We start from the raw sequence: 21,811 nt of genomic DNA on the forward strand, positions 1-21,811 counted from the left end.
TCACGAGATTAAAGGTTGATTGAGATTTGTGGGTGATTTTCGGAGTGGATAAAGAGTAATATGAAAGTGTGAGTCACAAGATAAGCGGTCGTTTGGTGGTAAAAGAGTCACGGTAAGGGTAAAAATAATGAGATGAGATGTGGGATTTGTGGGGATAAGAAGTCGATAATTAAGGAGATATCAGTGATTAAAAATAATATGAATGAAATTTTGATTGACCGAAATGTGAAAATATGAAAGCTCACGGTACTAGAGGTCGATTGAGATTGGTGGTTGGTTTGTTGAGTGTGATAAGAGACATGTGAAAAATGTGAGGTCATGATATGAGAGGTAAATTAAGAACGGTGATTGATTTGATGAGAGATAATTGATGTGTGAAAGTGTGTGATGTCATGATATGAGGTGTGGATTGTATGTTTGGCGGTTGATTTGTCGAAGTGTGGTAAAAAAAGGTCGTGGTAATGGATAATAAATCGATAATAATGTAAAACACGTCTAACATTACTTTCGATAAAAAATAAAATGTATGACAAAAGTTTAAGTAAAATCTATATATATGTTTATAGTAGTAGCAAAGAAGATAAATTGTGTAATTTAATTGATTCTTATTAAAAAAAATTTACATTTATTTTAAGTGTTTTTCTAATTCATAAAATTAATTTTTTTTAACTTTATATATTTAATGAATTTTAAGATATATGATAACATTAAATTTTAGATTGAATTTAATTTTTACATGATTAAAACTAATTTTATATTTATTAAATTTAAATAATTTTAATTTTATCTAAAGTATTTATAAATAAATAATATTTTGGTCCACGAATTAATATACTACTTAATATAATAATATATTAATTATTCCATGTATTTAATCAGGTCATAACCTAAGCTGGCTGCCGGCTGGCGTGTCATTAGTCATTAGAACCTTAGACGTGATGCCAAACAATTCTGAAAAAATAATGTTAGTTTAAATTGTTTAAGGCATCCATTTTTGTGTTCACTCATTTTTTCCACTACTTCTCAAAACATGTATCCCTCTAATTATTGTTTTTTTGTGTCTTATATTTTCTTATAAAAATGAATTGTATATAGTGGTGGGATTATTATGTATATTTTTCGTACATATAAAATATTTTAATTTAAAATATAGAAAATATCAATTTTTTATAAATCGAAAAAAATTAGTATTATATCAATATAATTTTTTTAATATTTTCATATATATCAAAATACATTAAAAATATTTATAAATAATTACTATTGAAATTGATATAATATATGTTTTATTATGTAAGAACGTTATATATTGATGTTGTTTTGAAATTTATATATACCGTAAATATTTAGTATTATCGGTATTTTACTCATATCATACCGATATTTCATCATTATATCGCCAAAATATTTATATATCAAAAAATTTGGTACACTATATGGTATAAATAAAAAGTTTTGGTATACTATAACTCACCCTAATTTTAAACCCTTAAGTGTTGTATATGTTTTAAGGATTGGTGAAATCACACTTTGACAACAATCTTAAATTTTTATTATGAGAACATGTTATATGTGAAGCATTAAAACACCGTAACAAATAATTAAGATTTTGGCGATCTCCTACTCATAAAAACGCACGGGGTTAATCTAGAACAAAATTATGGCCTTGTTCGGTTAGGGTTATTTAAATAATTCAACACACTCAAATATCTTTTCACTCCCCCTCTCATCAATCACATCACTCAATTCATTACTCAAAATACTAAAATATCCTCTATTTTAAATTATTATTTATTATTTTATTATTATATATCAATTTCTTTTAAGTAATTTTAATAAAAATATTCTTATCTCCTAAAAATCATCACCAATCATTATTCATTTTTCCCATCTAGGTTATTACAATCACCCCAATCCGAACACCTATGTCCACTAAGTGTCACTCCATTGGTTATTTAAAATCAAAAAATCAAAATTATAATAAAATGAAGTTTAGGAGTAAAAAGATGAAAGTTTGACAATAGTTGAAGGACTTATATTTGAGTTCTTGAATCAAGCATTATATAATCTCTGTTTTGGTTGGTCCGGTGACATCTGAACCTTTTTCCAATCTCACGACACTAGAATATACTCATGGCAGGTAAGCTCCATAATCAGGGAAGAAAGCTCCTCTTTTCCGAGTTATTCAAAGACCAGGAAAAACTCTCGTCGGAGAAGAACCAACCACCGCCGCCGCCGCTGCCTTTCGTTGCCAGTGATCAGAAACTAATCAAAAGGACAGAACCTATGATCATATCAAGCAGCGAGTACGGGTCACCCAGATCCGCGGATCTCTCTCATACATCTAGTTCTTTTCTCGGATCTGAACTTAGCTCCACCACGACTGATAGTGACGATGAAGACGATACTGATTTCATTGCGGAGTTAACAAGACAAATGACCGATTATATGCTTAAAGACGATGAAGAAATTCTGTCGGAAAAGCCTTATCAGGTATGCATGTCTAATTATTTGTTTTGGGTTTCTTAACTTTCTTGTGTTCTTGTTAATGCTATGATTCAAAATCATTAACCAAAATAAGTAATTTTTGAACAAGACTATAATTTTAAATTAAAACCCGGAAACAAGAACAAAACCCAGATCTGAAGAGATTAATAGTTCAATTTCATAATATATTAGGTGGAGGAGAAAGAATTTGGAGATTGGGTGAAATCTGAAAGGAAGGATATAGAGAGAGAGCAGATTCTGCAAAATGGGTCGGGTATGAGAGCCGTATTCCTAGGGAGATCCGGTTCAAGAACTGAATCTTTGGGGACTGGTGTCTTTTTGCCACGTGGAACCCCCACAATATCTCAACCTCGTAGTAAAAAAACAGGTACTTAATTTCATTTTATAACATATTATTAATCAAATTAAATTAAATTAAATTAAATTAAATTAAATATACATGATACATGATACATGATACATGATACATGATACATGATACATGATACATGATACATGATACATGATACATGATACATGATACATGATATATGATACATGATACATGATACATGATACATGATACATGATACATGATACATGATACATGATACATGATACATGATACATGATACATGATACATGATACATGATACATGTTGGGTTTGAAATTTAAATCTCTATTCCATCCACAATAATTAATGGATAAGAAGTTAGTTAGTCAAAAAAAAATTAAAAATAAAAACATAGGAAGTTGGCTTTCTTAATTTTCAAGAAAAACAAATCTTATTGACCTCTTTCAAATGCTAATGTTGTTATTTTCAAATAAGGTAGTGAGTGAGAAACATCATATCCAATCCCCTAAAGGGTTTCAATCTTAGAGAATTAGACTCATCATTTTATTATATTGCAATTTTCTTTAAAGATAAATATATTATTTTATAACATTGCATCTTTTACGATGACATAGAAGATATTTATCAGCCCCTCCAATTTGGTCATCTTTCCTCGGTTTTTCTTATTACCAAGAACCTCCAATTAATTAGTCCCATATGATTTTCATCTTAGAGAATGAGACCAATAACTTTGTCTCAATGTGAGATTCTTTAAAAACGCATATATTAATTTGTGTCACCATCGTATGACTCTTTTACGTCCACGTAGAAGTTGTTTCTTAGTCCTCGTTTATTTTCATAAGCATGAATTTTCCAAATTAGTTGCATAGGATCTATGTGAAGTCCAGCATTGAGAAATTACAATAAATACAAAACTTTTTATAAGGTGAAGCTAATAAGTTATAGATACTTTCATGTGTATCTTTTAAACTTGAATTGTGATGGCCTAATGGTTTGTTTAGAGATATTTGTAATCTATTTCCTCATGGGTAACTCATGGGTAACGTTACCCGAGTTTAGGGCGTTAGAAGTGATATTAGAGTTGACCTATTGATAGAAACAAAATGTCACAAAGACCACCTCTTGAATCTTACAAGGAGTGTCATGTGGGTCACTTCTAAAGTTCAAACCGGGGGAGACTAGGACTACGAATGGGAACGCGACGAGGATGTCTTGTGACTAAATTGATGAGATTGTGGTGCCTTAAATTAGGAAATCATAATAAATATAGAATCTTTATAAGAGTGATTCTAATAGATTATAGATACTTTCATGGATACCTTTTGAGCTTAGATTGTAGTGGCATAGTAGTTTGCTCAGGAGTATTTATAGTCTATGAGACGTTACAGGAGGGCGCCTGCTAGAGACTTAACCGAAGAATTTGTGACTATGAATGGATCACGACGAGAATGTCGCATGATTAAGTTTGTGAGATTGTGATGTCCAAATCGGGAAATCACAATTAATATAAACTTTATTTTTTGGGAGAATTAAAGGAGAACTAACATTACACACCACAATCATGGTCTCCCACTAAAACTCAAACTCGTAACCTTTTGGTCTATTAAGCCGACTTTTACCACTGGGCTATCTTTGTTGGGTAATTAATATGAATTTTATAAGAGTGATATTAATATATAGACTATAACTACCTTCATAGGTATCTTTTGAGATTGGGCTATGGTGGCCTAATGATTTGATCAAGGTATTTGTAGTCAATTTTCTCACCGGTAACGATATCTAGGTTTCGGGGTGTTACAATTTCCATCTTAGAAAATTGAAACAATGGCATTGTTCCATCATGACATTTCCTAAAGATGAATGTACGTACCACTAAATGATCACATAATCACATAACCTTTTTTTTTTTTCCACATATAAGATATTTTCTCATTCTCCCTCCAATTTGGTTGTCGTTCCTTGTTTTTCTCATAAACAATAACTTCTCCAATTACTCACATATGATTTCCATCTTAGAGAATTATACTAATCACTTTGTCTCATTGTGACATTATTTAAGAACAAATTTACCATTTCGTGACGCAATTGCATAGCTCTTTTATATCCACAAAGAAGATATTTTTTTGAGTAGTCCTCTAATATGTTCATCATTCTTCGTTTTTTTTTCATAAATAGGAATTCTATTGATTTGTCTGGTACTTTTTTCTAAAAGTTCCGGAAACATCCTACAACAACCATTTGTGCCATTTGTTATTGTCCTATACTTTTTTTCATCTACTCTAGTGGATGAGAAGGTTTTACAACTAGTACAATCTATATTCTACTTGTGAATCGAATTCACAATTTTTGTTCTCTAAAATGATAACTATTGTGAATTAGTATTATTCTAGAGAATTAATATAAAAATTAGGATGGTCTGATATAAGATTTTTATTTTTTAAATTATAATTTGTATTATATTGTACATGATTTTTATTGTTTTATTTGGTACATATATTTTAAAATTAGATCCAAATTATCATCATAAGTTAAAGTGAATGTCTACCATAACTATACCTTAAGATGAAGTTAACTTTCTATATTTTTTAAAAGAAATAATAAAGAAAATGGTAGATCTAAATTATATGTATTGTTTTATTCAATGTAGGTTTTTTTAACCATAATAAATAACAATAACAAAATTTACTGTTTTGTTATATATATATTATATATTTTGGTTTGTTTAATACAAAATTAAACACAAAAGATGGCCCTTAAAAGAAAACAAAGGAAGGATGATGTAATAAGTGGGACCAAAGCTATAAGATTCCTGTTTGGAATTATTGAGTGTGGGACCACACCAAAAGATTCCATCTTAAAATCATTATAGCCGTTTAAGAATTGTTTGGAATCAATTTTTGTTGAATTCTAAATATAAAAGTTTTAGACCTTAGTTTTTTTTAGAAGTTCAATCAAATCAAAGTGTTCTTAATATTCAAACCATAATATATTTCAATTTTGTAGTATCTAATATTGTGTTTCTGAATATATGTGAAAATAATTGATGTTAATAAGTGACTTATATGTAAAATATTTTTTTTTATAGAATTGCCAAGACAATTTTTAATTATAGAAAATGTTATACCAAATTTTGAAAACTTATCATCAACCTTGTCGGTCAAAGACTCATATTTAGAATTTATTTATTTCAATTGAAATAAACAAAAAAAAATTAGTTTGCAACACTTTGAATCAACACTATATAAAAGAGAAAATTGTAAATATCAATTTTCAAATATATATATATATATATATATTCTTTAAAGTAGAACTTTATCAGAAACAATAAAATATCATAACTGATCTATGTATAAGTACTCTTACATTAAAATTTAGAAGCTAGTTAAAGTATATGATATTAATATTAACAAGTATACACAAAATTAGTTTAACATAAAAAAGAATAAAATAAAACAATAGTTTCGTACCAGTTTGGTTAACCTGAAGTAAATATCAATATTAATATTGAAAGAGATGAGATGAGAAGGATGTGAAGACACTCAACTTGGCTCACCAAGTCAATGTCATTTTTTTAGCTTTTAAGGTGAAAAGGACGTGTGAGGTTGCTGCTGAGTTGATTGACAATAATGAGTGGAATTAATTATTCATAAAAAAAAGTAAGACCTTGTTTGGAAATCGGTAAACAATAAGTAATCTCTTGTCTAGTCTTAACAGTTTTAAGGTTTTGAGTTCGATTCTTTAGACGACAAATTTTGTTTGTTTAATTAATTGTTTAAATGTATTTATGAGTTTTTTTGTTTAACTCGTGAGAATTATTTACACTATGAAACGGAAGAATTAATAATTAATATGATTTTAAAATAACTTAATAAATCTATTTTTTTTATAAATGATTTGGATATGAATACAACTTATCTCTATAACCAATAATTATTTGAAGGTATATAAGCAAGGCCTTTTTCGGGTTATTTAAAAAACTCAAACAAAATCAAATTTTTAATTAATCGCTTCTCATTAATCGCATCATTCATATCCTTAACCAAAATACAAAAATACCCTCTATTTTAAATTATTATTTTTTATTTTATTTATAAATATCAATACTCTTTAAATCTTTTTACCAAAAATAATTATTACTTTTTCAAAATCATCACCTATCATCCAAATTTTCTCTCTCTTGGTTTTAAAAAAACACACGAACAAAGCCTAAAAAGATATTAAAAGTATAAATATATATTTTTACAAATTTAAATATGTTAATAACTGATTATGTTTTCACATATTATTATTGAGGAGATTTATATAGGACAATGATTTGTTTAAAACAAATCTCTTTTTTTTGATGAAAAATAATCGACACAAATAAGGTTAGATATTCCTTCATCAAATAAGGCCTAAATTAAGAAAGAATTTATTAATATAACATCTCAGCAACAAAGTGTTAATGACCGATGAAAATATATATTAACTAACTTATTTATTTTTGCTTTTTTCCTTATGGGTGAATACAGGTTGTTCAACTGTTCTTATACCAGCAAGAGTGTTACAAGTATTACAGCACCACTTTGCAAATTCTGATGTCAAACCAGCTATAATTCAAAGCAATGGTTTATCGAGTCAATACCCTTTTCTAGCCGGTAAGTTTTTCAACTTTTAATAAATCATTATAACTTGTAAATATACACTTTATACTAAATATTTTTGTTTATTGTATACAGGTGCTACAACAACAACAAGGAGAAATACACAACAGGAGAAACAACCGCAACACCGAACCGGTGAACAATCCGAGGATGTGTTTCTCCCGAAAGAATGGATCTATTAAATCGGGTATTGGTGTCGGGTTGATCAGTCAATAATAATATTTCTGGTTTGTTTAAGAAGGAATGCCAAGAATACAAATAATAATGGGGTATAGTAATAAGAAGAAGCCTCAAAACTGGTTGAAGAAAGAAGAATATGCAGGAAGTTAGGAATTGAAATGTAAGTAATTGTAGTAGCTTGTAATGTGTATTATATATATAGTTTAGAAGTTGTAAATTTTACATATTTGTTACCAATGAATGTGATTATATAAGTTTTAATAATGTGAAATTCTTTTAAATATTTATAATAATATAGGTTGTTTGAAAACAACTTGAAAAAGATAATGTTATTTTCATTTGATAAATAACAATCAATTTAATAATGTACTATACTTTCAATAATGCAACTTTCTTTTTGTCAAGATTTTTTTTTAACCTAGTTTAATTTTGGGACGGACCGGACGGTACTTATAAATTTGTGCATTTTATTGAGAAAGGGACTTGAAATATTTAATTTAAAATAAAACACTTGTCACTTAGTTTGGAACTTGTACAAACAAATAAATATTTCTTGTATTTTATTAAATTAGGAAAGTCAATTTAATTTCATGTAGTTACATATAAAATAAAGATTTAATTGTTTTTCTTATAAAACAAATTAATGTTAATCTAATTAACTTTAGTATAAAATGTATAAAAAATATTATCAATAAAAAATTATTAAAATTTACATTCATAGAAGGAATGTTTAATTTGAGAATACTAACGTGAATAAAATAAAAAAGAGATAAAATTTTATTTTGTACGTCTATTAAACCGGGGTAGAGGGCTATATGTTAGTTATTATTTATTATTATTATTATTATTATTATTATTATTATTATTATTATTATTATTATTTGGTTAACAAGTTACTGACAACAAAAATATCTAAACTTAAAATTTTGGTAATTTTGAAATCATAAATCATTTTTTAAAAATTAAAAAATGATTTCAAATTTTTTTTGAGATATATTTCTCACCAAAAAACACTATTTTGATAAAGACATGTTTAATATTTATGTTTAAATCTTAATTTTTGTAAATACTTATGTTCTTTAGATAATTATCAACAACATGTATCAGTATATAAATAATTTTTGTTACAATTCTTTAAATATGTAAAAACTTATGAATGTCTAAGACCAGAAGAATAATCGGTTAAAATAAATCGTTATACAATCGATTTTTAAAAGCCATATTTATAAGTACCATTTTTGAAATGGGTACAAAAGATATAGCGCGAAAGCCTTTTCCCAAGTATCAACAAACATTGAACTAAAATAAAACTATATTGATAAATACGTGTACACGTACACATTTTTATTAATTTTCAAAAATTAATCGGTGACTTTGTTTCAAATTAATAATTTTTAAATTAATTATTTTTTAATAAATTTACACAAAATTTTCAGAAAGTCAAATTATTATTTGATTATTTTAAATTCTCAAATTATTTAAATTTGAATCCCAAACTAATTATGTTTAATTAATTTCAAAAAGTGTGAGGAACTATTTAAGAACTTTTAAAATAATATTTTATTTTAAAAAGATTCATGATACACAATCCAATGTTGAAATTCTCGACATCGAGCCACTCCGAGAACCAAGGTACAAAACCTAAGAGATGCATAAGCTATTAAATGTCTATACCAACAAATGGTACATCACCCTCACATTACTTGCAAAGAAGTACACAACTGGATTCAGTACTTCTACATCTATGTGCAAAGATTGTCAATAATGAATGATAACTTGTTACAAAATGAGTAATATTGTGAGAGAAAAACCAGAATTCAAAGGATCAACCCCACCCTTTGGCAATGAACCGTCCGATAACCGTCCGATAGGACGTAGGCATTATGGAGGTGGGGGGAAATATCCAATTGAGTTGAGATTCCCTGGTTTATGGTGGCAGTTTTACCCTCTCCACTACCAAAGAGTGATACTCTCTTAAGATTCCCTTTAACACAAAAAACCTAGATACACTCTCACAACCATTTGTTTGTCGTGCTGAGACAACCAAAATCTCGTCATTACAATCCTTGTGTGACTACTATATATGTATTATGTATATGCATGTATAGTCTAAGTGAACATCTCAAGCATGTTCCTTCTCCAAAACAAACTCATTTTTGTAAAAGTTTTGAATTTCCAATCACAGACGATGTCCATGCTGAAGGATATCGCACTAGTCCCGTGGATCAATAGTTCCACGAAAACGAGTAAAATCATGGGATTTATGGACTAACCCCCATCACGAGGTTCATAAACTTCAATATAAATCACACATTCATGATACAAATTCTAAAGAGATGGAGCCCCATGGGACGTTTATACTTCATGGGAAAAAGGCAAATGTGCCCGACCATAGAAAATTTCAGAGCTATCCTAATGATGGACAACAATAATGTTCTACATATGAAACCATTTGTAGAATCAATGTCCTTAAGGAAGCTCTTGCAAGTGGAATACAGATACACTAAGATAACATCCGAAACAATCTTCAAAATGAATATCATCGACTTCCAAAAATGGACAATGATCGATGTCAAAAATGGAGAGGTCCCCCTAACTATGGGTTCCTCCTTAATGACGATGATGGTCATGTTGGCCCACTTCTTCATGACTCCAGCGGATGACAAGCCATCCTCCAAAATCCTAGAGGTAACATACCAGATGCGTAGGGGAAATAAAGACCCCTCAATTATCATTCTGGCTGAAACGCTGATGGGTTTGAATGACTCGTTCTTAACCTTTACCGTGAGCAAAAGAGGCTCACCTCTAATTCTCTACATCTGACTACTCAACGAATTTGGATGTTTGCCACCAGCATGTCTTAGAGACATCATGTTCACCAAAACCTTTCGTAAAGGATAACAATCAAGTTAGGGAATTGCTCATGTGGTACCCCATCAAAAAGATGGCCCATATGATGGATAATGAACCCATTATCATTTTTTTGAGCTTGGAATGGTTGACCTCCTACTACACCCACGACCTCTTTAAATAGTTCGGTCATGACATTATGCCCCCTTATGTGGGAAGCGTCATCCCATTGACAAGTCGATCGACCAGAAGGCCTATGTGGGATATCTAAAGATATGGAACAACGCTTTTCATATGGGCATTCCGAAGAAACGGAAAATTACTTGACTATCATTCTCGAAGAATACGAGCGGGTTAAGAAGAATGAAAATGAGGATGTTTCCAGTGTAGGATCAAACTGCAGTAGTATCTAAGAGTCTACCACATTGTCTTCACTTTCCCCCCTTTAGATTCTCTCTATAAATACCAACGAGAGAGATCGTCTGTAACGAACATAACGAGTATATTTTATACAACAACTCTATGTTTGATTTTGAATCACAAAGGAGATGTTCACTCTCTAGGATTCATTTTACATGCATATGCATTGCATTGTTACAATTGCATACCCTCACCTATTTCTCTTCACAACACTCTACAAATCCAATAGCCGACACAAGCCCCAAAAAACCGGACATTTTATATGCCACTAGATGGCTGAAGAAGTCCCAACACCTTAGACGGTCTCTACGACCCAATTCAAGGAAATGAATGCAACTTTCCAAAATGTGATGGAATAACTCGCTATGTTCACAAACGCTCATAGTTAATCCACAAATACCGTCCACATCCTAAAACATGCATTTTTCTTGATTTCCTACCCAACCTATCTCGATTAGGTTCACTCCCACCAATCTATATCCTGTTGACCCTTGTAATCAAGAGGAAGTATCTTTCTATGAAAACTCCAACGAAGATTTCAACCCAACAACACAGGCCCAACACGGGATACCCGAGGAAGAACTTAATGCCTTATGACCACATGGGAAACCTACTCCAGTAGAAGAACAACCATCTTCTGCGAAATATGAATGCTAGATGGCTCAAGATGAAGCCATGGAGGCATAAATGAAAGCCCGACTAAACAAAATGTCTAAGGGCACCAACAAAATGCAACGTATTTATAGACTATCAAAGAACTGGAAGATGTGTTCATAGAACGCTTCTCTATGCACATCAACTTGGAATGAACAGAAAAGAGGTTGAAGAACATCAAAGAAGGAGAAAATGAAAAATTCTCCGTGTTCATCAAAAGATGGAAAGTTATTGCTTAGGAAATTGATTCCCTTTTGAGCAAACAACGACAGATCGACATGATCTTGAAAAGCGTTAATAAATGATATTTGGTTGGATTCACTATCAAAATCTTCCATAGTATGAAAAAGTTGTTGAAAACCGACAACAATATCGATGATACAATCAAGAAAGAAAAGAAAGTGGGAAAAGAAGTCAAAGCTTTCCCACCTCCAAGTCGTTTCCCAATAAAGGAAAAGACAGAAGTACACCAGGTACCACTACTTAGAGGAATGCTCTCCTCAAAAGGCGAGCCCAAGTAATATCCACCGACTACGATAGGAACACCAACCCTACTAAATCCACACCTCCAAAGGCACCTAGGCCTCATAGAGTCTTTGACGACCTAGTGATGCCTTTGAGTCATGTAATGAAGATTCTTTAAAAGAAGAATCTTATCAAACTCCTTACCCCAAGAACAGACAAACCATTCTTGGGAAAATATGAGAACACTTAATGCGACTACCATCAATAAAAGAGTCACACTTGTAGCGCCCTTAAACATCTATTCTAGGACTTGATCGACCAGAACGTGATCGTCAAACTAGAGATAGCCATGAATCCTCTACCGGATCACCAAGTCAACATGCTCACAACTAACGAAGCATCATTTGACACTAACATGTTGCTAGACTTGATACATGATGCTAAACCAAAAATCAACATGATTAATCCTTGTCTAAAAAAGAAGTCAGAAACCCATTCTGGTAAAACTTATGAATGGTGGAAGTAAAAAATGACTACTCAAACCTACTCCCCGATTGATATCGCGGAAACACACGGTGGAACAGATTTTCAACCGAGTTTCATGAAAACCACAACAGTTAACGCGCCATTCACTTTTGAACATCCAACATGGAAAAGAAAGGAAGATGAGCCCATAGCTCTTAACCTAGGAGACAGCCTCTTGAGTCATCTTAGAAGGACAAACACTAACTTTTCTATCTAGGAAATTCTAATGTGCTCTATCGAGCATAGGAATGTATTACTTAATGAGTTAAGCAAGACCAATGTCCCTACCAACACTACCTATAGGAACTAGTATGGATCATATCTACTAGTTCGCAAAATAACATGATTTTCTTTGAAGACAAGGATCTTCCAACAACCGAATTAGACCATGCTAAGGACATCTACATTTCTGTGCAAATGGAGCGAAAGACCATTCCGATGGTCTTAATAGACAACATATTTGCTATATATATATGCCTTTGGAGAACTCTTGATAAGATAGGCATATCTAGAGATAAGATCATAACATTTGACATGTGTGTTAGAGGCTTTAACAACTCTCACCGTGAGATAATGGGTTGCCTCAAATACACCACCATCTGAGTGGCCGATATACCCTTTCAAGTTGACTTTTGAGTCATTAACATGCAGTCTTCCAATAACTTGATCTTAGGAAGACTATGGCTGCACCAAGACAAGGCTTTAACCTCCACACTACATCAAAAGCTCAAATTTATCACCAACAACCAAGTCATCACAGTCAAGAGCAAAACTAACATTACACCCGTCATTAGAAGAATCCATGTTGACACTCCCGAGGTTGAACTAAGCGAGTTCGAGATATGTCTAGTTTTCCTAGAAGGTAAGGAATAATCCAAAGACCCTTACTTTAATACATTTATCCTTCCCTCTATCAAAATGATGCGCAAAATGGATATTTCCTTAGCATGGCCTTAGGCCCTAACGCTAATGGCATTCCATCATTCTCGCAACTCTATTGTAATATGGACCGTATTGGTGTAGGACATGTCCCTACAAGATTCGAAAAAATCCGCAAGAAAAGGATATCCAAACAACACATGGCCATCTACTAACGTTGAATGTGTAGTTTACCCACAAAGGACAAAGCACCTTATGCTTGGACTTCCCTAAATCCTTTACTAATATATATTTATAGAGACGTTTACGAGATCTCGAAATCTTTTCAAACTATCCTCATAATCCTAACCATTCTGTTTGTGTGATTAGGAAAAGAACCGACTATTGGCGCGACTCTCTAGAAAACTTGGCTCGAATTCCCAAGACAACTAATTCAACTTAAGAAGCTAGCTCCTCTAGTCTCCAAGGGACCGATTCCCTTTAAACTCCTCTAGTATGTATAGAAATGATAAATACTGTACATTGAAAGAAATTCAAGAATAATGATGTTGTCAGATCATCTTTTCTTACATGTAATAAACTCCTCGATGTATTATCAAAAGTTGACTTCAAATGTATGAGTAGAAACAACCTTTCCTTTTACTCTGATGTAAACTTCAAAACCTATGAATAGATTGTCTCTTTAGAGGAAAATACAATCAAAATCAATATAAACACGACCAACAATCCTCAAATTTTACGAATCGGCTAAAGTTTAAACCCGTAAGAACGTCTAGAGTTAGTTGAGCTATTGAAAGCCAATAAAGATGTGTTTGCCTAGTCATACAAGGATATTTCATGTATTGATCTAAAGATCACATGACCTCACATTCCACTATATCTAGATGCTAAGACAATATAGCAAAATCACATACAGATGAAGGAAGATGTCGTGACCAAGATAAAAGAAGAAGTCCAAAAGAAACTCGAAACTGGATTTCTCAAAGTAGTAGACTATCCTACCTGGATAGCCAATGTGGTCCCCTTCCTAAAAAAAGGATATGAAAATACGTGTGTGTAAATTATCGGGATTTGAATATGGTCAGCCCTAAAGATCACTTATCGCTACCACACATCGACATATTGGTCGACCACGCTGTAGCCCATGAACATTTATCATTTAAGGACGGATTTTCAGGATATAATCAAATCCTGTTGGCCCCACAAGACAAGGAAAAGACCACGCTCATAATAGAAGTAGGAACCATCTATTATCATGTCATACCTTTCGGTCTTATTAACGCAGGATCAACCTATCAAAGAGCAGCCACCATAATCCTTCATGACATGATCCACAAAGAAGTGAAAGTTTATGTCGACGACATGATCATCAAATCGAAGGATTGAGAAGGACATGTCCAAAACCTAGAGAAATTTCTGCAACGAATTAAGAAACTTAGCTATGACTCAACTTGAAGAAATGCACATTTAGAGTCATCGGCTTCTTAATCACATAGAGGGGAATCAAATTCGATCCCTCTAAGATATTATGAATCACGGCTATGCCGGTCCCTCGACACGAAAAAGAGGTCTTAGGATTTCTTGGAAAAATCCAATACATTAGCATGTTCATCAGAAAGCTTACTATGACACGCGATCCTCTGTTTAAGCTACTGAAGAAAGAACAAAAGTTCATATGGGATGAAATTTGTCAACAAACATTTGACAGAATAAAGGATTATTTTAAATCCCCTCCCATATATATGCCGCCCAGAGCCGACATTCCTCTCATTTTGTACTTTACTATGACATACACAACCATGGGAAGCCTTTTGGCGCAAGAAAACAAGGATAAACTTGTAACGGGGAATAAGTCCTATCTTATAATAGGCATCCATGCAAATCATTGTTATAACCTATCCATAGAATGATTGTTAGCATCACCACATAATGATTATTATCGTCTTCCCCAAGTAGGTCTCATTCCATGATAAACATTCATGGAAGTCATTATTATGATAAACATTCAGTAGGAAATATCATCTCTTGATGGCACAACGTGATTATTATCATCATCATCCTCGGTGTGATTGTTATCACATTCCCTAGAGAATCCTCTTCATTCCCCAAAGAGAAATATTACCTACGATTGTAGTACCCTTTCCCATAGTAAGTCATATCTCATTATATGCGTCCATGGAAATCATTATTATGACTGTTCTCCAACGGTAAGATTTAATCTCTTAGTCGACATAAAGTGACTATTATATCTATTCTTGTAGAGTCCTATCATTATTTTCCAGGAGAGTATTTCCCATCCAGAATCATGCTCACTCCCAAGAAGCATAAGGCTATTGTGATAGTCTATACTAGAACATGATTCAACCAACAAATCTTGAGTATCTGTACCCACATATGAGTCATTGTTATGATTCATCCCAAGAATCTGTAATCATCTAGGTTCTTTATTTCTTTATTTCTTATTATAGTACAAATTTCAAGATATTCAAACCTCGAACCCACTTTTTCCAAAAACAAAGTTTGTTTTATTTAAACTCGGTTCGAAAGGGGCATTCTGTAAACATGAAAATTTGACATACCCTAATTTATAAATAATATTATTTTACAGTTTGAGATTAAAATATTGTATTTATTTTACTCAAATTAAATCTAAGAAGGTGTTAAAATTATTTAATTATGATTTTGAACATAAATTATGTATAATTTATGACTTAAAATAATTGAATAAATACCCCCAAATACCTAAAAATACAAATAATGTAGATAATTTTTATTATGTTTCTAAAAATATCTATTGTGGAATTTTTGGTGAAGAAAAACGCAAGAAAGTGGTTAAAATTCAATTTCAAATAACCCTTTTATTAAAAATAAAACTGATAATCTGGTGTAGCAGAAATTATGTTTAATTATTGCAGCCAGAATATCAGCCAACCAATCAGTGCCGAATTTTCATCCAGCGCCCAGGAAGACACCATGCACCCCGCTGCAGCGGAAGCAATCGCGCACCTAGTCCACATGGGATTAACTAATGGGACGTCAACCCTATTAGTCTAATCTCCTAAGCACCAACGAAACGCTAACGGACCGCCAACGACGCATTTTGGACTGATCAAAACGACGTCGTTTTGATCATCTTATTCGTGAATTCCAGGCGGCCGCGACGAACTCTAACAATCTTCTAGAAGGATTATTTCCTTCGTTAGTCGACCTTATCCTCTCATTTTTCTCCCATGTTCCCACCTTATCTTCTCTATCATTAACCCTATACCTAAACACCTTATCTTACCCTAGAACTAGGTTGTCCCAGATAAGAACAAAGTTAGGGATATGAATTTCAGTCATTAAATTGAAGTAGAATTCCTCCTCCTCAACCGACCTAGCTGAGTATAAATATTGTCTAGGTGTTAAGCTTCAAGATAATCAAACACAAATCACATATTACAGTTCAAATCTAAGAAATCAAATATGGCCAAGAACAAATTTTTATAAAATCTTCTTCGGTGATCGCAACTTAATGGAGTTTGAAATTTTTATAAATTCGATCTAGGTTTTGAGAAAGCTTCTAACAACCCCTTGGAGTGTTCTCCAGCTATTGGTATGCTTCTAGATCCATTGAATTTTAATTTGTGATTAAAAATTAGATTTTTCAAAGTCTGACTGGTTTAATCTGTTCTTGGGTTTCATTATGTGATTTGTTTATTTAGAATCATTACTTAGATGTTATATGAACTTTCTGTTGAAAGAGATTTGAATAAATTAACCTTAATCGGAAAAAAACGAAAATTTGGATTGATATTTTGGATTTTTAAATTAATGTTCCTGAGCTTTAATCTTGAATTTTTGTTTTAAACAGCTGCTAAACATGTTTTTAAACATGTTAGGATAATTTTTAGATCATTGTAACATCATCCCGATCATGTTTGATCAAACTGAAATTTTGAAAAAAGGAAATTTGAAATGTGTTTTCAAAAGTTGTTACAGAGCTTGAATGATATTCTTATTTTGGTTGTGTTCGACTATATTCATCATTTCAAAATTAATTAAACAAAAATGTGACCTAAAAACGGTTTTGAGAAATTGATCTTTGTAGAGATCGATTGATCGTGATTAGGGTTATGTCTTTTATTCCTCATAATCATATTAATTGACTACAACTTACCGATCAAGATTCCATAATCTGAATAAAAGTTATAGCACTTTAAATTCTTGACCAATTCAAGAACACTCGGTCCCCGACTACCAAGTGTTATATGACCAAGACCGAGAAATAGGACCGAGAATCATCGGTCTAGACTAAGACCAATGATCGGTGTTCTTGATTCAGGACCGAGACCGATGACCGATGTTCTTGAGTTAGGACTAAGACCGAGGACCGATGTTCTTGAGTTAGGACTGAGACTTAAGACCATTGTCCTTGAGTAAGGATCGAGGAATCCGACTGAGTTTTCTAACATAGAACTGAGAGGTTTGACATGGGACCGAGTCTCCCAAGTCCACGATCGAGAAATTCCAAACCCTGGGACTGAACCTCTCAGATATAGGACCGAATAGCCTAAGTTCAAGACTGAGCCTCTTGAACCCCAAGACCGTGTCCTCCGGTCCCTCGACCGAGCTGTCTGTGTTCGAGACCGAGCCTCTCGAACCGAGAACCAAGCTTTTTGGACCCATGAACCCATGCTCCCGATCCCTGATCCAGATCATCTCGATCTAAACTAAATCACCCGAGCCTAGATCGGTTAAAACTGAGCCCAAACCCTAGGAATCTTGTCCTATGTCCTGTTTGATTCCACTTTTCAAAATCAAAATTATTTTCGTAATTTTGGAACATCAATCCATTTTTAAATAATCTTGAAAGATTAGAAAATGATATTTAAATATTTTTGGAATATTTCCAAGACATATATTTGACTAAAGCCTTGTTCATAAATTTTAAATTCTAAAATTTTTTCTGGAATTTTTTTAGGGTTTTGCTTAATCTTTATATCAACGCAATCTCAAGTACGCTCTTTAAAATATTTTTATATAATTATTTATGTAATTCAATCCTGCCCTAGTTTAGGACCCCGAACTACTAATTGAAGAAAATAAATGTTATAATTAAAATTTATAACAAACACACTTTTATTTAAAAAAATAAATCGTCCTTTGACGGGTGTTGATGAAATAGCGCGAAAGTCCTTTCCCGAGCGTAAACAAAATCCAAACCCTTGTGGAAACTCTAGTATAAATGTACGTTTGTACACGTACACCCTTTTATTGATATTTCTAAAATCATTTGACGACTTTATTTTCAAATAAATAATATTTTTATTATTAATTTTAAAAGCTCTCAAATATTTTCCAAATCTTTTAAAATAATATTTTATTTTTAAAGGATACTTGACACGCAAATCAAAGTTGAAACACATTGAACCTCGAGCCACTCTGCAATATTTCGTATTGTCACGTTTCATCCAAACAAATGCTAAACTGCGGGGAGCGATTACTGGGGTTTCAATAATATTAATAAACTTTTCTTCTTTAAAATTAATATAATCTAACCTTTGAGGAAATATTTTAAAATTATTATTAGTGTAGACAAACGTGATAATGATATTTTAATGATTTAAATCCAAATTAAAATCATTTAAGAACAACTTCAATTAAAAGAATAAAAAAAATTACAGAAGTATGGGCAACATGATGACCCAATTATATATTATTATTTTTGACCCAATCATGTTTCTTAAATTAAGATAATAGGAGTATGGGCTAAATGATGAGAATTAGCCTTACTTATTAAGTAGAGATAAATGACAGGATCCCTTGAGTGGAAGGGAAATGGACGACTGTTGATATATTTACTTACATTCAGGCGAAGGTCATAATTTGCATTAAAATTAATGTGAACAAATTGAATAATAGTTAGAAAATAAATAGTATGAAAACACTATTATTCAATTTGTTGTCTTACACTTATTGCAACTAATCTGCTGTTTTTGTAAACAAAAATATTGTTTTTTTGAAACTTTATCATTTATTATTAAATTTTGAAGTATTACAGTTATCACAAAATAACTTACAATAATACAAGGCTGCGTTTGATAGAAGTTATTACATTATTGGGATCCCGATAGTAAAATTATAAAGTTGTTTGGTTGTATTAATTTTATATCTATAATAAAATCAATGGTATAACTTATGCCTTGAAACTGATAAAGGTATAAATTAGTAACACCCTATACCTATTACATAAAGTATTAAATTCTTAATTTATATTTATTATTTATTTATCATATATATATTTTTTTAATATTAACATTTATTTGTTTATTTAATTTTTCATTAAAGTTAAATTATAAAGCTTTATTATTATTTTTTTAATTTTTGTATATATTACTTAAAAAAAAAAACTTATTTTATAAAATTTATTATTTACAATTTTATTTATTTTTACAAAGAAAGTTAATGTTTATTTTATAATCAGTAGAATAAAATAATAATAATATTATTATTAATTATTATTATTAATTTTTATTATTATTATTATTTATTATTATTATTAATATATCTTAACTAATTACTTCAATAATTTAAAAAAATATATTATCTTTCATATTTTAAACAAAATTATGAAATAATACTAATTATTTATTTTATATATTATCATTAATTTAAAATAATTATATTATTATTTGATATAATATTAATATTATTTAAAATAACTAAAATAAAGTTAAAATAACATTAAATTATCAATAAAATTAATTAATTTTTAAAAACTAATTAACAAAGATAAAAATAAATTTAAAAAAATAATAATTATTTTTATTCTTATACTTAAATTTTATATTATGTACTAAACAATTATAAATTTATACTGTCTTACACTTCCAACCAAACAAAACAATAATAATAATATAAATTATATTTTTTAAACCTCTTTACGATTTATACCTAATTATAGTTTATGTTTGGCCAAACGCAATATATATATATATTACTAATTAAGGATAAAAGTTACAATTAATAAACTTTTTAAATTAACAACAAAATTCTTGTAAAGTAAATGTACTATGCCAAGATCACATAAAAGTACAATAATGCTCAAATCATTCTTTCATATGATCAATCAAGAAAGGAATGACAAAATAAATTAGTTTATACATACGAATAACTCATTAGTTGCAACATTCTCATGATAAGAACACCACAAAACACAATACAATCATTCATTACATTAAAATTGTCACAAAATGATTTATATGTTGAAATTATTTCCAACATTTGCGTACATATATTATTTAGTAATTGTGTATTAGTTGTTATCATAAAAAGATTTAAACTCAATTAATATGATAAAAGTTATGGACTTATTTAGACATTTATAATATGGGAATGTATTTGTGTAGAAGCAGAAATATCATTTACTATTTCGTTGATGAACTGAATAATAAATGGGTATATTAGGCTAGGTCCCTAACCCATATAAATAGCCTACCTGTTATGTTTTCTCATCAAACATAATGTTTCTGTTATCTCTCAAGAACATTCAAGAAGAGCTATCGATAGAGGATTGAAAGACTTAAACCCCACCCACCCACATCCGACATTCCGATCCAGGTCCAAATCCAGAACAGAAAGATCTAAGATCGAAAGAAGATCTAAAGAATAACGAAGAACGACTTAATGAACCGTTCTTCATTTCAGATTCATGTATCTTTTCGCAACTTAAGTTTATTTAAATTTATCGACATAAAGTATAGTTATTAATTAATAGAAATAACAACATTTTATGTATATATTGATCTAAACTTTTGAATTAGATTAAAATATAAGAGAAAGACATCAAATTCATGTAAAAAAATATGAAGACTTTTTGTTTAAAGAATTATTATTGGCCACTAAAAGCCTCCACCGACTCATGACAACTATAATAGACCCCCTAAGTTGTTCCAAAACATGAGAATCCAATCTTCACTCTCAAATCGCGATTTACAAAAAATCCACCATTGAAGCTCAAAGCTTTTGAATTTTTCGAAAATCCATTTGAAGCCTTAAAGCTCGGATCTGTGTATCTCAACAGTTTCCCTAAGTTCTAAGGAGTGTTCTTCAATACTTGGTAATGATCCAATTATCCCTTTAATTCAAATATAGTTTGAATTTGAAATTTTTATATTTCAAATTGCATAAGCTTGTATGTTTGTTGTTTATGGTATTTTATATTTGAAAATTCATCTCTAGATGATTTATAAACTATCTAGATATGATAGAACAAATTAATCTATCTAAATAACAAAAACATAAATTAGAATTTTCGAAATAAAAAAAGGACTTGCTATTCTGCATTTTAAAACATTTGTATCACGTTTT

At 30.8% G+C, this 21,811-nt stretch overlaps 1 protein-coding gene across 1 annotated transcript; it reads left to right on the forward strand.

Annotated features, from left to right (window-relative positions):
- The first annotated feature begins 2,074 nt into the window (after positions 1–2,074).
- On the forward strand, positions 2,075–8,010 carry LOC124942209. Its single transcript, XM_047482667.1, has 4 exons — positions 2,075–2,493; positions 2,680–2,875; positions 7,355–7,480; positions 7,562–8,010. Exons 1-4 carry the CDS (start codon positions 2,134–2,136, stop codon positions 7,666–7,668), a joined length of 789 nt encoding a protein of 262 aa, XP_047338623.1. The 5' UTR covers positions 2,075–2,133; the 3' UTR covers positions 7,669–8,010.
- Positions 8,011–21,811: the final 13,801 nt, after the last annotated feature.

This window comes from Impatiens glandulifera, chromosome 6, assembly GCF_907164915.1.
Source record: "Impatiens glandulifera chromosome 6, dImpGla2.1, whole genome shotgun sequence".
Classification (NCBI taxonomy): Eukaryota; Viridiplantae; Streptophyta; class Magnoliopsida; order Ericales; family Balsaminaceae; genus Impatiens; species Impatiens glandulifera.

What these genes read in the sequence shown, in the direction of transcription:
- LOC124942209 (XM_047482667.1), top strand. Translation starts at nt 2,134, where the DNA reads ATGGCAGGTAAGCTCCATAATCAGGGAAGAAAGCTCCTCTTTTCCGAG. An exon ending in ACCTCGTAGTAAAAAAACAG is followed by an intron (nt 2,876 to 7,354) that starts GTACTTAATTTC and finishes GGGTGAATACAG; the next exon opens with GTTGTTCAACTGTTCTTATA. An exon ending in TCAATACCCTTTTCTAGCCG is followed by an intron (nt 7,481 to 7,561) that starts GTAAGTTTTTCA and finishes TATTGTATACAG; the next exon opens with GTGCTACAACAACAACAAGG.